Source organism: Panicum virgatum, chromosome 3K, assembly GCF_016808335.1.
Source record: "Panicum virgatum strain AP13 chromosome 3K, P.virgatum_v5, whole genome shotgun sequence".
Lineage (NCBI taxonomy): Eukaryota > Viridiplantae > Streptophyta > Magnoliopsida > Poales > Poaceae > Panicum > Panicum virgatum.
Window position 1 is genome coordinate 17,678,225 of NC_053138.1, and position 17,820 is coordinate 17,696,044.

Here is a 17,820-nt window from a genome sequence, read left to right on the forward strand (position 1 = left end):
ACGCCACATGCTGCCAGCTTGTGATGAGCTCCCCGGGAACGTTGTGCTCGCGATGCAAAGCCTGCTACTGGCGGTGGTGTTCATGCCAGATATAGAATTGGAGGCTCATCAAAATCGTTGGGTTAGTTTTGGTTCAGGTCTCGGCCAATCCACGCTTGTAGCCATCATACTTTTGCATTGCGCGCACATTTGCCATGCATACGGCCCTCAAGCTTCTCTGCACTTTTTCCCCCCGGAAAAAAGAAAGGCTCGCTCTAATTTCTTCAGAAGTTCAGAGCTCAAAACGGAAAAAGGAGAGTGTGCAAACAGAAAAGAGAGATGGCACACTCTTGAAATAAACGGAATAGCGGCTCATTGTTTTTTTCATAACATGCGCCATACAAACGTGATACAACATTGACCAAATAGAGCAAACAATTCCATTGAATCAGAGTCACGCGAAATGTGAGCGACCAAGGATAAGTAATTGCTCCCAGAAAAGATGAGGTTCGAAGTGAACAGTCGCTCATTCCAATAGGGCACGCTCTGCTAACCCCTCTGTTAATCTACGTTCGACTGCAATTTCAGCATGAAGTAGGGCCAAACCTTTAAAAGCCTCTCCGGCTCGATCAAGGTGCTTCTTCCTTTGTATTGATTTTGATTAGGTTGCCAACTTTCCATTCTCCTAGCAGTAGCAAAATCTGCTTGAAATTGAATAGATGAGCATCAAAAATTGAATAGATCAGCGTCAAAATAAAGTGGGGAAGATAAACACCACAGAACAAATCACTTCGATCTGATCTCACTTAAAGTTCCAAGAGGTGAGAGAACTCACTGGGTTTGTAGTACTGGTGAATGACAATACAGGGAGACCTTCACATTGTTGCTCTAACTCGTAAGAGTTTCCAGCACACCAGCTGAATCCAGCGGAGCGTCTGGCGTGTACAGTACCAGTATAAATAACACTATACCTAAATCTAGACATCTCTAGATACAGCTTACAGCCTCAAGTCAGTACAACAATACAGTATAAATAAATGTATAATCCTAATGCACCAACCAAAAAAGTAAGGTGCATAGCAGTTAGGTTATATAATGGCAAAAATGCCAAAGTTTCTTGCTTCAGCCACCTGCACTTCACCAATATTTGGTGTTTCGCCGAGCGATGCTGTGGGTACCTTCTCTTCTATTCTTCTTTCAGGCCCTGATGAACGACAGAACAAGCAAGCTGTGTTAGCATGACACCTCTCTTTATGAAAATATTGTGCTAGCTGCGTATGCCATTACATGTAGTGAATATGGCTTAGCAAGACCAATGCATAATATAGTATGATCAAACAGTCCTATGAGTATTGTTTCAAGCTACAACACTATCTGTTCGGTTTACAGAGCTCAAGACATATAGCACCATCAAATTGGAACTGCATAATTGGCTGCAGCAAGGCAAAGCAGAATACATGTAATTATGAATTAGTAATCCTATGGTGGGTGAGGCTGTCATAATATAGTAGGATCAGCTTCCTGATACCAATCGTATTTGAACTTTCAGAAAGAACACAAATCTCAGACATAAGTTCGAAAAAAAAAATACAATTGTAGGAAAGCGGACAAGCTTACATTGAAGTTGCTGAATTTGTGGATGGTAGCTAGGAATGATGCATCAAAATGCATGTCATTCTTCAATCTTGCTCTTCTGCTGTAATATCCATTTCATGCAAGTTTAATGCCAGTACCTATCAAAATGAATAAAGATTTGCTAAGCCAGAAATGGATTCGCCAACCGTGCAAAGTATACGATGTTAGGCTTGACCAACCAGAAGTCAGAACCTAGCATGGGTAATTTTGATAGAATAGCAAGAAGAAATTTCAAAAGGAAAAAAAAAATCAGATTGTTGTTTTGCTATAGTTCTTCTACATAATAGTTATTTGCAAGTTCATTTTACTAAAGATTGAATCTACAGAGGAACTAGTAGGCCTTACATGGAACACACAGGTGACACTACGCCAGTTGGCCATAGACTATCAAATCCACATGTTTTAAAAATACATCCACTGATCCATGCGTTCTCATTTCACTATAAAGGAAACATCTCCTCAAAATATTGAATACCAATACTATGAAAAAGGCAGATCAAGTGGTGTGACCGCAAAACAGAAGCAATGATATGCATATAGTCTTAGAGTGTCAAAGCTATGTTTCAGTGTTGATAGATGAACCACAATATAGAGAAGTCAGATAAGAAATGTTGACTAAGACTCTGTTCTTGGGCTCATTCACTTGCTTTTAAGTTTGATAGTTCCACAACTACACAAATGAAGTGGATGGATATTAGCAAATGATGCAACGTAGCTTCCTACGGGACAGCACGTCTTTTTTTTTCTACACATGATAATGGATATTACAATTGGACTAGGTAAAAGAGAGATTAATATGTATACAGTGCAAGAGGGAATAGCAGCATAAGAGGTATAGGTAAAAGCATGTGCTTAGGCAATGTCAAAATTTATTTAACAAACTTTATGAACCTTAACTCACATTGGCATTCAAAGCTCAAGCTGATTTTCCCAGCCTACTTTCCCCTCGTTTGTTTGAGAGTGTCACCTGCATGAAAGAAATTGTCCGAAAATCATTATCTGTTCACCATATACTGAAAAGTGAAAAGCAACAACAATAAAAACACGGAGTGTTAGATACCTTTTGTATGCCAACCAGCTAATGTTCTGATATATTCTTGCATGCAAATGAGCCATTCAGCATGTGAACTTCATATGCTTGTGTCGATCTAAGAAGTTGCTGATGCATGGACTCTGGCCTATGCTTATAGTTGGTTTTCCTTGCATGCCAATATGTTAACATGGCAGTTCAATTTTGCTGAAATAAAGAATCGCAGGCCAAACTCTACTTCTGATCATGCACTATAGTTTGTCAAGGAGGAAAACCAAGTGCAGGGGCACTACCATAGCTTTTCATTGGTTCGACATTAACAAATCCTGCATCCTTTATCTTTGAATTCCCACTATCAATGGAAACAATAAGGACAAAATGATCAGATTTTTGGCTGCCTTCTTGAAACAAGTTAAATAACTTAACCGATCCATATCTGTTTCCCTGGTAGTTGCCATCGTTGTAATATAGCAAAAGCTTACTCCCACTGTACTTGACATTTTTTCCATTCCCTATGTTGGTCTTGATCCCAAGTTCACGTCCAACCACATCTATGGGAAGTAGATTTCCATAAAACTGAGAAGCAGCAGCAATGTAGTTCTTCCGAGCATCAGCCAAACTTACATGGTCATTCTCTTCATCCAATGTGAACAACCCAACTTCTTCAAGAGCCCTGCTAGTGTACCTTTTTTCTAAACTGAAATTATCTGTGGTATCCTGTTCTGGAACATTTCCTGCCAAAGTTTCTTGAGAAGTTCTTCTTGAGTCAGTCCAAACATCAGATTTTTTGTACATTCCTACAAGTGCATTAGTGACATATACATCAGAAAGCAGACCCATTTTTATGATGGAAGCATGCAATTGTCTCCCCAAATCAATAGCACATAGATCAGCACAACCCCGTAAGATTCTTGCGAAGGTGACACGATTTGCGCGCAATCCACTGTGCTGCATCTTAGAGAAAAGCTGAAGAGCTTCATCACTGCATCTGTTCTGAATATAACCCAACATTAACATGGCATATGAATTGATGTTCCAACTCTTCATGCTATGAAAGAATCTACAAGCACTAGCAATGCATCCACACTTAACATAAAGGTCTATGATAGCATTTCCAACAATGACATCCATGCATTCAGAACCAACTTTTACAAGGTAGCCATGGATCTGCTCACCAGCCTTCTTTGCTCCTATATCAGAACATGCACCAAGAACAATTGAGAAAGTGAACTGATCAGGACGCAGACCAAACTGATATTCCCTGTAAAATAGCAGCAGAGCTTTCTTTGGCAGGAAATTCCAGCAATATCCAGAAAGCATGGCATTGATTACAACTAAATTTCGTGGGAACACAGCATGGGAAAATAACTCACCAGCACCCTCAATGCTATGGCATTTTGCATACATGTTTACTAGTGATGCACTGACATAATCAACAAGTAGCAGCCCAAGTTTAAGAGCTAAAGAGTGAATCTGCCTTCCCTTATCCAAGTCCTGAAGAAAGGTGCAAGCATTCACGACAGTGGCAATACAATGCTGATCTAGAGGTGCTCCAGCATCACTTAACTGCCTAAAGTAACCGCATGCTCTTTCATACTGGAGGTTCTTAACGCAGCCTGCCATGACTCCAGCCCATGATACAATATCTTGTGATTGCATAGTTTTGAAGATTAATTCTGCACACATCAGTGATCCAAGTTCAGAATATACCGACATAAGAGCATTGCAAACATTAGTATAACAGATATTTCCAGTTTTCAAACTAAAAGCATGCATTTGTTGAACCTCCTCTTCTATTTGACATATATCTAACACTGTAACCATGTCTCCTTCTCTCAAACTGAGACCTGAAGGAAGAAAAACTTCTGCAAGTTTCACTGCTTCATCCTGACAACCATTTGAGTGATAGCTTGAGATAGCCAAAGAATACAAAGATGCATCAGGCCTTCTAACAGCAGCAACAAGCTTTCCAATGTACTGAGTTTCACCTACCCTCCCAGCTGACTTGATCAATTCAGACACAACAAAACAATCTACTCCCAAGCCCACTTTAAGTGCATAAACATGAATGTTCCGAGAAAGATCAAATGTTCCCAGAACAGCCGCAACACCAGCTACTACCCTCAACGTCACCACATCCACTGCCATGCCAACTCTATGCATATCCAGAAAAAGCTCAGCAGCCTCTACGAAACAATTGTTCTCAACAAAACCAGAAATCATTGCATTCCAAGCAACGGAACTCTTCACTGGAATTTTATTAAACAGCCTAACAGCATCACCCACATTGCCACATTTCGCGTACATGTCGACAAATCCAACTTCCACAAACCTATCAGCTCCCAAGCCAGATTTGACCACCAATCCATGCACCATGAGCCCAAGCTCCATGATAGCAGACCTGGCACAGGCGTTCAGCACTGATGAGATGACAAACCGGTTTGGTTTCACCTGATCAGAGGACAAGAGCTCCTTGAATATCCCGATTGCCTCAATGAAGAGCCCACGGCTGGCATGCGCGGCAATGACGGTACACCAGGACGCGACGTCCCTGTCAGGCATTTCGTCGAACAGTTGGCGTCCGGCCGCCAGAGAGCCTCCTTTGGCATACGAATCCAGAAGGACGTTGGATACGAGCACGTCGGTCGCAAATCCGCGTTTAACTACGTGCGCGTGGGCGGCGGCGGCGCCCGCGGCGAGGGCGTCGCGCGCGCAGCGCCGCACGAGGCGCACGTAGAGGCGCGCCTCGGAGGCCGGGAAGAGGAGCTCGATGGGGCCGACGATCTCCAGCACGGCAGAGACCCTTCCATGCGCGCGGGCATTTGGAGCACCGAAGGCGGGTACGGAGGTGGCGACGGCGGCGGCGGCGGAAGAGAGGAGCCTAGATGGGGTCGGCCTGGAGGGGAGCGATGTGTGTAGGAGTAGCAAAGAGAGAGACCTTAACATAAGCGAGGTGGTATGCGGGTCGCCGGGGACGGGCGACGACGACGAAGGAGGATGAGGACAGGGTCGGCAATGGCGTCGTCGCCGGCGGCGGCGGCGGCGGCGCGGCTTGGAGCATGGAAATGGGGGCCCAATCTTGGAGCCAGATTTGTTGCAACTTGCAGGCGCGGATTCGTATCCTTTTCCCCATTACCACACTGATGTTGTCCCGCTTATCGCTGCCGCCCGATCGTAATTTGGAGGGTGTAGATTTAAGCAATTACAGACGCCAGATCTTTGCATGTGGCGCAAAACTCATGGTCGCCAGGTGGGCTTGCCGCTTGGTTTTTTTTTTTTATGGGGCTTGCCGCTTGGGTTGGTTCACGACTTCACGGGTCCAGCTTTATAAAACGTGAAGCCCAATCGAAACACCGATAAGTTCTCCAAATTTCGGAATTCAGAGACTTCTGCAGGTGCTTTGGATATCTTTATTTATTTTTAACTAAACACTAAGATAGAGCACCGCAGTTTTATAGAAGGCCTTGTTTAATTCACGAATTTTTTTGAGTTTTGATACTGTAGCACTTTCGTTGTTATTTGACAATTAATATTCAATTATGGACTAATTAAATTTAAAAGATTCATTTCGTCGCTTATAGTTAAACTGTATAATTAATTATTTTTTCAACTGCATTTAATTCTCCATGCATATGTCCGAAAATTCGAGTGATGGGTACTGAAGATTTTTTTTGAGAACTAAACATGGCCTAAGAATTCATGCCTCGTATTAAGGAAACTAGGCTAAACCTTACTACAACGTTTGGTCTTTTTTTTTATTGAAAAAAAAAGCTCAAATCACAAGCTCAATGGGCAGTCTGTGTAGCTAGACCTAGACTTGAGCCAAGGCATCACATAACGACCTACACTAAAACATGTAACCCACTGCCTGGGTAAGTTAAGCAGAAAGTGGACAGGAACACTGCCGTGCCAAACTGATATACAGCAGGAGCATGTTCTTCATAAGCAGTGCCGCGTTTGGAGCCAACGATGCCTTTTCCATTTAACTTGTTCTCTGAAGATCAATGTCTTTAGGGAACCTGTTTTGTGTATTTTGAAGATGCATTCAACATAAAGCTCTCACTGTTTCATGTTGTTATTCAGCATATTACACACCAGTCCTACCAGTTGCAAAAACCAACATATAGTAGATCAGAAGACTTTTTCATTCATAGCACGCACCATATGACATGACAGAAATATTTTTTGATCTCAGCCATATGCAAATATTTATTTTTCTATTATTATAGCGCTCTCTATCTGCTCATCAGGAGTGCTCAGGGATGTGCCTTTCACAACAGTGGTGGTCCCGGAAGTTCTGGAATAATGTAAGCTGCAAAAAGTAGCCGATATCACAAATGAGGTTCTGCACGCAATTTACTCGGAAAGAAAAAATGAGGTGGTGTACCAGGAATTTTAGCATTTTTAATATCTAGAAGGACATGATAACAGCATAAGAAACCATTACGAACAATAATAGAATGGTGTCGAGCACCTACCGGATCCGCATCTGGCCCCGGGTGTGAACTCCTGGCCATACCGGCGCCCGAGACTAACAAGCCTCTCCACGCTTATCTTCTGCTCGTCTTCTGGGGTGAGGACAGAACAAATACCAACTAGGTTACTTTTCTTCACTACATTGTCGCATTTTTTACTTGGTTTATTGCTTTGTGGGGGGTCTTTTTTTATGACATCCATGCAATGTTCAAAAACATGTATCCTGTGAACGTAAAAGCTCCCATGAGCAAGCGCTACGAGCATAGTAAGAGCTAAGGCAAAGACTAGAGGGCGAAGGGTTGCTTTAGTAGTAGCCATTCCTGCACTAGTAGGATTGCTGCTAGAGATGTGAACCTTATACCCTGCACCTGCACATCTTTATATAGGCATGTGGGAATCCATGTGTCTAACAACTAATCAATGTCCATGAGCCTTAGATCATTTGAGAATCCATGTCTATCAACTAATCAATGGCAGTGCATCTTTGATATAGCATGTGAGAATCCAGGTCTCACTATGAATCAATTTGTGCATATACTAAAGGATTATATTTGTTTCCATATGGAGCTTGCGGGAATCCATCATGTCTAATTACTATTCCTTGTATATAAGTCTTTGGAACAGCATGAGAGAATCCAAGTCTAGCCACTAATCAATGACCATGCATCTTTCCCTCTTAGTTTAATACTATATATCCAGACATCATGCCTGTTTGTCAAAAACAAATGTATCTCTGCATCTTGATATAGCATATGAAGATCCTAGTGAGCTAGATCTTGATATAGCATACGAAGATCCAAGCCTCATTACAAATTAATGTCCATAAATCTCTGAACGGATTATGCTACTTTGATGACCTAATTACGAAAACTGTATACTATGTGTAGATATTTCTTTTTTAAAAAATACCAACATCATCGCATCAAATTCTTAGTTGCCAAATAAAACAACTGGATAGAAATCTTGAAAGAACGACAGGCATAATTTTCTCGTTAGTACTATTTATTTGGTATGTTGCATGAGGAATAAGTAAGTGGCTAATAATGTTAAATTGTTAATTATTTTTTCGTAACGACCAATAATTTTTGAAGTAAATATAATTATAACCCATGTGCTATTTTATATTCTAGGTTTAGCTACACCTAATTAATTACTGTTCAGTAATAACTACTACGTACACACCTTTTCACTGAACATGACTCAATAATTCGGTTTGGTAATTTTTAGTCGGTTTGGTTAGTAATTTGACTGTTAGGTGTAGAATAGTCACTATGCTTATATGTAAAATAAGGGTATCGTACTCTAATCATATTATATCGTATTATTGTTTTCTATTTCATTCAATACGATTAATTGTCATGTGCTCGGGTTTATGTGCCTATGGGGTGGACCCAAAATATTAACACGTTTTTCGAGTATTGGATATCCATGATGTTTTTTTAATCTGATATCCATGATGATTAGATGATACATCTTTCTTCTCCCCCATTCTCTAATTCGAGTATTTCAAGTAGTTTGAGTACCGGAATTCTCTAATTGGCCGTGTGCCCCAAGCACACGGCGAAGACTTCGCCGTCAGTGGCCCGACGGCGAACCCCTGACAGCAGCGCTAGGCACGGCAGAGGCCTAGTTTGCCGTGTGCCATCTGTCGCACACACGGCAAACACATTCGCCGTGTGTATCCAAGGGCACACGGCAAAAAAAAGGCCAGACGTCGTGACGCCGTCGGCCTAACGGTGTGACGGAGGACTTCGCCGTGTGCCAGGAAGCAGGCACACGGCGAAATTTCCCACTTTGCCGTGTGCCACCTGGATAGAGGCACACGGCGAAATCGGTCACGGGGGCCCAGCAGCAGAGCTCTTTGCCGTGTGCCCTTGGCTTTGGCACACGGCAAAGTATTTAGGTTCGCCGTGTGCCCCTGGCATTGGCACACGGCGAACTTGGTGTTCAGGGCTGGCCAAATGGTCACTTTGCCGTGTGCCTAGTCCCTGGTACACGGCAAGGTGACCAAACAAATCATATTTTTTTTGGTTTTTCACATAAAAAGGACCCCATATCACAACATATATATCACAGTCATTACATATCATAACAAACGTCATAGACATTATATATCACAACTAGCCACAAATAACATCAAACACATACAGAAGTCCAATGCAAAGTCCTGCAAGTTCACAAAATATCCAGAAGTTCACAAATACATATCCAGAAGTTCACAAGTCCATAAATATTGAAATAAACAAGTTTATGGCTGTGGTGGGTCGTCGAACGGTGGGGCGCCGCCGAATTGAAGCGGGAAAAATTGCTGTGGGAGCGTCGGTGAGATGCCCGGCGACAATTCTGGCGTATTCGATGCCGCCGATAGATTCTGCAAAAAAAAGTAAGATAGTAAATTGCAGGTGAGACAAAAACCAAGTTCTCAAGTTATAATTCATGAGAGGAGATATGCTACACTCGTTTACTGAAATGCATTGGGACAGACAGAAGAGAAGTTCAAACTTTCATTGAAATACCTGATTTCGAATTCCTATGATAATGCATCTTGTAATTTGAGCTTGAAACTTCAGCTTCAAATTTGATTTGCAAAACTAGATCGACCAAATTACCGCAAACGAATCCATGAACCTCTTCTATGAAGAAACCTTCGCCAATGACTTTATTTACAAATCAATTTCAACATTTCTATATGTAGTTTGGGATAGTTTAGCCAGTAACTTTTTTCAAAACGGAACCTACTTTAAATTTTCTACGAATTCGGATATCCAAATGAAAACTCCAAATTGAAACTTAGATACACTAGCGCTATTGCAAACGCTTTCCTTTTCGCTTATTTATTTTGCCAATAAATAGAGCACTAAAGGATCAGATGTAGGTCCCCTAAATCGTTAAGTGAGTAATGTAAGTCACAATCTCTAAGTCTAAAGTTCTCTAAGTATCTAATACTTCAAAAGAAACTAAAGGGTTTTCAAGATACTCACCGGAGGAGTAGGAGGAGGAGGAGCCACAGGGAATTGCATGGCTGGGATGGGATTACCCATTTGGACAGAAAGACCATGAATGTAGTTGTACATCTGGGCCATCTCGGCCGCCTGCTTCTGCTCATTCTCTTGTCGTATCCTCCTCTCTTCGGCCAGTGCCGCCTCGTACGCCGCCTGTTGCGCTTGCATTCGGTGTTACAATAGTTCATGACAATGTTACAATGCAAAGCAAATATATGTACAAAACGAATGAACTATGAATAAATAAGAAATAACCTGAAGTTCCTGCACTTGGAGCTGCGACGCGGACAGCCGTGGGCGTATGGCCGGGCTATTGGTCGTGCTCCTCGCTCGAATCTGGGAGAGGGTGGGAGTGCTGGCCGTGTCTAAAAGGCCGTCGCCAATGTAGTAGCGCCCATGTTTCTTGCCTCCTCCCACCCTCATAATAACTTCTGCATCAAGGGGCTGGGTCCTCGGATCCCAGTCTGCCCCATGGACATGTCTTCCCATCTCTGTGTACGCCTGGATATGACTGTGGACGGACGGGTTGCTGTACGCCGAGGGCGGGTCGTCAGGGTTGTAGGTGACGTTGGATGTCGCCTTGCCCTTGCGGGCCAGAGCCCATCCCACGAACGGGTTGCACTCCTGGCCTTCATGTGAGGACGATTGCGAAAAAGGAAGAAGTTGATTACAAATTATGCTGAATTGAATGTTAGATTAGAGAAATGAGTCTGTGTACTGTGTACCCATCTAGCCCTGTTGAATTACAAATTATGCTAAAAGGAAGAAGTTGATTACAAATTATGCTGAATTGAATGTTAGATTAGAGAAATGAGTCTGTGTACTGTGTACCCATCTAGCCCTGTACTCGTCGTTGTTGAGGCTGCCTTGATGGTGTGCTGGACCTGGCATCAGCAATCGCTGCTGCCGGCCAGCGTCGTGCAAAGCCTGCCACTCGGGGTCGAATCAATTGTCCACTATGTGCTCCCAGCACACGGTGTCATTACGACACCACCACGCAGGAACCTACACGTGATCAAATGCATGACATGTAAGAAAAGAGACATTTAACGATGTTTTTCATCTTATAATAAATTTGAACTTACCTGTAAATATTGCTCTCGGGTCAGCTTCAAATCCATCGCCTCAGACTTCCCGATCTTCTGCTTTAGGAAATGTGCACAATAGTTGATGACGCACTGGACTTGCAACTCATAATGCATGTCCTTCATGAGTTTAACGCATCGATTGTGAGCCACAATCGCCGCCCGCTCCTCGTATTCCTCATCACACCTGTAAAAATCCTGCATATAAAGACGATGGATCATGTCATCATTAACAAAATGTTCAATAAATGTGATGTATTCACCATTTTTTGTCGGGAAAAACTTACCCAGAGCTCGCCCTTTACCCGCTCCGCCTTGTTCTTAAAGGCTCTGCCGCTCCGATCCAACTGATCGTTGTTGGCGGCGATGTAGTGGTCCCACGTCCAGGCCGGCTCGTACCGTCCTTGATAGTGGACCAGGCTTGGGAAGTGCTCCATGCACAAAAGACCCAGGATGCCGTTGACCTTGTGTTTGTGAGCACCACCACTGAGGACAGTCCAACTCCTGCAAAAGTGATTAAGAGAAAATATTAGTTTGTACCTTGATTTTCGAGTTAGGAAATGAAAAGGTAGTAATAACATGTCAAATTACTTACATATCCCTGCACGGTTGAATCAGCGGGCGCAAGACAATAGGTATCGGCCTATCTGGGAGTCGCGAGGGACCTCGCAACCAAACAGCCGGCGTAGAGGTATCCTCGGCCATGTCCTCCTCAGACGACTCCCTCCTCCTCCTGCGCGTCCGCCTGCCACTCCTCCTCCTCCAGCTCCTGCTCCTCGTCCTGGGCAGGCTCCTCCTCCTCCTCAGACGGCGGTACAGGCGAAGGCTCTCGACGCCTCCTGCCTCCACCCTTCCCTCCACCCCTCTTGGGTCCACCCTTCCCTCGACCCTTGCCTCGCCCCAACTCGGAACCCCTATCGGAGCCCTCACCAGCATCCGAGTGTGGCATCATTCTTCTGTACAGTGAGGCGACCGATCGTTGAAGTCCGCCGCCCGGCATCTTTCTTCAATCACCTGCAATTAAAAATAGTAAACCAATCAGCACATATATACAAAACGATCTTATAAAGAGAAAGAAAATAAATGCGACATAATTAAAAAGTAACATGATTAAAAAAATAAATCAATTAGTACGGATCATACATGTATTAGAAATAATCATCTTCATCGGGATTAGCTGGATCATATGTCTCATCATCACTATCACGCAAGTCGAGTGGAATTTCATCCTCATTATCATCGCCTAATTGTAATCGCTTAAGTAATTCTAGGTCCTTCGCATTACGAACATCCTCACTAGCGTCCTCGTTATCAACCATTTCATCATCGTGTACTTCCATTTCGATCACTCCGGTTAAGTCTATCTCAAAATGCCCTTCAAGCCCATCTTCTTGAAAGAACTCCCCGTCATATGTGTTTGGGTCTATGTTGTAATCCTCATTATTTGGAATAGGTACTTTACCGTGTGGTGATACCTTGTACACAACGTCCCAACCCATAAGGCGATCGTCGGTTTTGCACGGATATGAGAGATAATAAACTTGCGTGGCTTGTTGAGAAACAATATAGACATCGTCTCCTAGATACACTGATGACTGGCGAATTTCGACTAGGCCGATATGAAGGGTCCGTCGCACTTCGTTAGGATCAAACCAATGGAATTTGAATATGACAGGCTTAAGAGGTTTGCAACCATGAAATATGAGTTCATAGATTTCTTCAATTATGCCATAATACTCGACCCCATCAAGGCCTGTCGTACAAACTCCGGAATTTGTTGTTCTTCGATTGGGCCGACTATGCTCGTGGCTTTTTGTGTGAAAGCGATATCCATTTACATCATATTCGGAGTATGATGAGACCCTATAGGCACAACCATTGGCAACCTGTCTCAACTCGGGACACATAGACGCATCATTTTGGGCCTGCAGGTAGAAGCATGATGGTTTGCCATACTATTCGCACGGAAAAGGAACTTCAAATGTCTAACAAGCATGATGGTTTGTTATACCTTGTGCTTGAACCAAGAAATGAAATCGGGGGCTCTTTGTCCCGCACCCGACTTAAGAAGGGCGTCAAGTTCCTGTGGGGTTGGAACTCTTCGGCGACGCCAGAATTGTTGAGTAAATTCCCTATATAAATGAGAGGTAAAGGGGTTGGATACATAATAGTTAATACTCAAGGAAATAGTTTGTTGAGAAATTACTGTATGTACGGCTCGACTTCCACTAGGTTTGTCAACACATACATCATGATAGTACGCAACTCTTCATTGACCAAGGCCTTAGGAGTCGCACCACTTGCACTTCCAAGTTGCCCTTTGAAGAGGCTGAGGTTCGTTTCATTTTCGCCTTCATTGTAACGAGTGGGTGGATTATGCACGCTTTGAAGGGTTTCACCATAGTATTTTGTTGTATAGTTGGAGACCTCATCCAGAATGTATGCTTCTGCAATGGAAGCTTCTATTTTGTATTTATTTTTACATTTGGTTCGAAGGATCTTTTGTTGTCTCTCAATTGAGTAGCACCAACGTTCCTGAACAATCCCCCATCCGTGCCTCATACGGGAGGTGCAAAATCATATGCTGCATCGGATTGAAGAAGCCGGGTGGAAAGATTTTCTCCAACTTACAAAGCAACACAGAGACCAATTTTTCCATTTGTTCAACCACAGTCCGAGACAACTCCTTAGCACATAGCTGGCAGAAGAAATTGCTTAACTCCGCCAGCACTTGCCAGACATGGTCAGGGAGATAGCCTCGAACCATCACCGGAAGAAGCCGCTCAATCCATATGTGGTAGTCATGACTCTTCAGCCCATTGATTCGTATAGTAGATAAATTCACCCCTCTCCTTAGATTCGCTGCATGCCCATCAGGAAACATTAAAGTTTGGAACCATTCTAATACTTCTTTCCTTTGGTGCTTCTTCAGGACGAATTCAGCTGGAGGCTTTTTCCATTTCTTACCATCTTTGGGTGGCGGAATATTCAGTTTTGGTCTATCGCATAAACTAGCTTGATCTACTCGGGCCTTAACATTGTCCTTTGTTTTATCAAGAATGTCCATGATTGTACCCCATAGTGCCTTAGCGATATTCTTTTCCGAGTGCATCATATCAATGTTATGAGGAAGAAGAAGATCATCCATGTAGGGGAGCCTCCACAGGCCCGACATCTGAGTCCAGGCATGTTCTTCGCCATAACCCACAAAACCACCGCCTTCTTTAACCCTCAACGACTGTAACCACTCACGGATCGCGGCACCTGACATCATCTGCGGTGGAGGGTCATCAACCACGACACCTTTCATAAAGTTCTTGATGTCACGTCGGAATGGATGGTCAATAGGGAGGAATTGTCGGTGCTTGTCGAACGAAGAATACTTGCCACCCTTCGCCAACCAGATGAACCTCATAGCTACCTTGCATACTGGGCAAGGGAACTTCTCGTGCACACACCAGCCGCAGAATATCGCATAAGCTGGCAAGTTATGCAGTGAGTACATGTACCACACTCGCATTTTGAAATTTGTCTTTGTAGCTCGGTCATATGTCCATACACCTTCCTCCCAAGCATTAAGCAAATCATCAATAAGAGGCTCCATATACACACTCATATTATCCCCCGGATATCCAGGAATTATCAACGACAAGAATATGTTCTGCCGTTGAAAGATAACTCCAGGGGGGAGGTTGAGGGGGATAACAAACACGGGCCAACAACTGTACGGGGCAGCCGTCATTCCGTAAGGATTGAATCCATCTGTTGGCAACGCAACATGTACATTTTGAGCCTCCCCCGCTTCCATTGTGTTACGCCTGTCAAAATGTTTCCATGCTTTACCATCGGATGGATGTATCATCTTCTCAGGACGGTAGCGTTTGCCGTTTTTGTGCCATCGCATCTGTTGTGCTGACTCCTCGGTCATGAACAAACGTTGGATTCTCGGTATGAATGAAAGGTATCGTACGATTTTCACGGGGATTTTGGGCTGTTTCTTTTGACCGTCACCAGAGTCTACCTCCAGCCACCGAGATGATTTACATTTTGTACAGTAGTTTGCGTCTGCATGTTCTTTTTTAAACAACATGCATCCCTTCGGACAAGCATGTATCTTCTCATACAGCATCTTAAGACTACGAAGAAGTTTTTGTGCCTCGTACATGCTCTTTGGAAGAATGTGTCCTTCCGGAAGCAGACTACCAAAAACCGTCAACATTTTGTCAAAGACATCCCGACTAATGCCACACTCAGACTTTAGGGCCAGTACGCGTGCAATAGCATCGAATTGAGAAACATTGGTATGCCCGTAAAGTGGTTTCTATGCCGCAGACAACATGTTGTAATACTGCTTTGCGATAGGCTCTGGCGGTTCCTCTCTAGGTACTTCTTGGAAGTGTGCTTCATGAAAGTCTGCTAACATATCTGCGCAACCGGCTTCATCATCATAATCATCAATGCGTTGTCTGACGACCTCTTCTCTCGCACGATGGGCTTCACCATGGCAGATCCACCGGGTATAGTTTTCCACAAACCCATTTCTGATAATGTGTTTACCCATACTGAGTTGTGATTGATGTATTCTATTTTCACACTTGCTACATGGACACGGCATTCTACTCTGTCCTCTATCAAATGCCTTTTTCAAGAGGTCATTGACCTTTAGAGCAAACTCAACATACTCTTGCTCGCTCTACCAGCCCTTGTACATCCACTCACGGTCATCCATCCTTTACCATGTGAGGAAGTGATTTAAAAATCAATACCAACAACACGATGTCTAGCATGCTCTAATAGGTGAAGATAGGTCCTAATCCCATCCGAAGATGTGTAGCTGTGGTTAGTTTCCATACTCTACTACTATCCGAGACAGAATTTCGGCAGCACCTCCCCGCTGTTCTCCAAATACACGTCCCAACAGGGAGATTGTGTATCCAGAGAACAACAGAGAGATGATACCGATACTCTATCTCGAATCGTAGTAGAGCATGGAAACTAACCACATCAACACATCCTCGGACTGTCCCAAAAACGGGGACAATTCGAAACACATACGGTTCCATATATGCAAAGAGCTGCATATTTCGAACCGTATCTCTTTCGAACGGGAGACGCCTAGGTTACGTGAAGCACAAACAAGATAAGTAAATGAAAGTCTGTGACGACTCACCTAACTGTCCTGCAAAGTGACGAGTCAAGAACGGTGCCACAACCTCTCCTACAAACAAAAAAACAACTACATAGTATCAATAATTGAACATTTCAGTTTGAAATTCTGCAAAGATAAAATAGCACAGTGGTCGACAACCAACAAACATGCCTCAGATATGTTCCCTTTCATTTGACCTTGAACTTGAAGCATAAGAAACCTATAATAAATTCATGACCGCCATTAAACCATGAGACACATTCAGCCCAATCTTAACATTATCGCACCCGAGTTGTTGCTTGGGCATGGATGTGTCACATGGTTTCATGACAACCATGATAACCATATCCATAGAACAGAAATAACACACTTCGACTAACACTCATGCTCAAGCTCAAGGTCAATATATATATAGCATATATCATCACAGGCAATACAATTTTCTATCCAAAATACTCTCCAGCGGTGGCGAGAGCGGCAAAGTGAGATACAACTACCTACCAGACAATCGAGTTTTCTATCTAAACTAGTGACATACAACTACCTACCAACAAACAAATTAAAAGCACTACCAAAATACAGGATGTGAAATTTTTATTCAAGTCCTCACCTAGAAGTTTAACGGTGAGCGACCTTCTTCTTCTCCTGCAAGACGCCGTGGGGCAGGGCCGCGACGGAGCCGGGGCGCCGGCAGGGCGGGGCGGCGCGGGGGGGGGGGGGGGGGGCGCCGGGCCTGGGCGGCACCGGGGCAGGGCCGCACCGGAGGGGCGGCGCCGGGGCAAGGCAGGGCGAGGCCGGCAGGGCCGCATCGGGGCGGGGCGGGCCGGGGCGCACCGGGCCTGGGCCGCGCCGGGGTAGGGCCACGGCGGAGGGGCGGTGCCGGGGAGGGAGAGCCGGGGCCGCGCCGGCGAGGCGGGGCCGGAGCAGGGCCGCGGTGGCGGGGCGGCACCGGGGCAGGGCGGGCGGGGTCGCGCCACTTCGCAGGGGCGGCGGGCCGGCGGCGGCGGGGGGGGGGGGGGGGGCGGCCGGGCCGGCGCGCAGGGGCGGCGGCGGGGCGCGGGGCGTCCGGCGCGGCGTCGGGACGGGGCGGGCCGGCGTCAGGGCGGGGCAGGAGTCGGGGCGGCGCGGCGTCGGGACGGGGCGGGCCGGCGTGGGAGAGTGAGAGAGAGTGAGAGAGCGAGAGACTGATGGACCAGAGCTAACGGCTAAGTGTTGCAAAGTTTGCCGTGTGCCAGATCCAGGACACACGGCGAACAGTTCGCCGTGTGCCAGATCTAGGACACACGGCGAACTTAGGAGGTCGCCGTGTGCCCTGGACCTGGGCACACGGCGAATACACTATTTCGCCGTGTGCCATATACAGGGCACACGACGAACATTTTTTTAATTTTAAATTTCAAATGATTCTTTTACAAAAATAGAAATTACACGCAATATCAGCGATTTGCCGTGTGCCTAGGTTAT

General features: G+C 44.7%; 1 protein-coding gene across 1 annotated transcript; it reads right to left on the reverse strand.

The window, feature by feature from the left end:
* Positions 1-329: 329 nt before the first annotated feature.
* LOC120698014 (pentatricopeptide repeat-containing protein At4g39530-like) lies at positions 330-5,791 on the reverse strand. The gene is made up of 5 exons (XM_039981447.1): positions 2,675-5,791; positions 2,516-2,581; positions 1,597-1,712; positions 815-1,183; positions 330-680 (listed from the first exon to the last, which is right to left on the reverse strand). The coding sequence occupies exon 1, from the start codon at positions 5,588-5,590 to the stop codon at positions 2,906-2,908; it is 2,685 nt and encodes an 894-aa protein (XP_039837381.1). The 5' UTR covers positions 5,591-5,791; the 3' UTR covers positions 330-680; positions 815-1,183; positions 1,597-1,712; positions 2,516-2,581; positions 2,675-2,905.
* Between the last annotated feature and the right edge of the window lie 12,029 nt (positions 5,792-17,820).

Excerpts from the sequence above, each read along its gene's own strand:
- LOC120698014 (XM_039981447.1), bottom strand. The coding sequence starts at position 5,590 with ATGTTAAGGTCTCTCTCTTTGCTACTCCTACACACATCGCTCCCCTCC.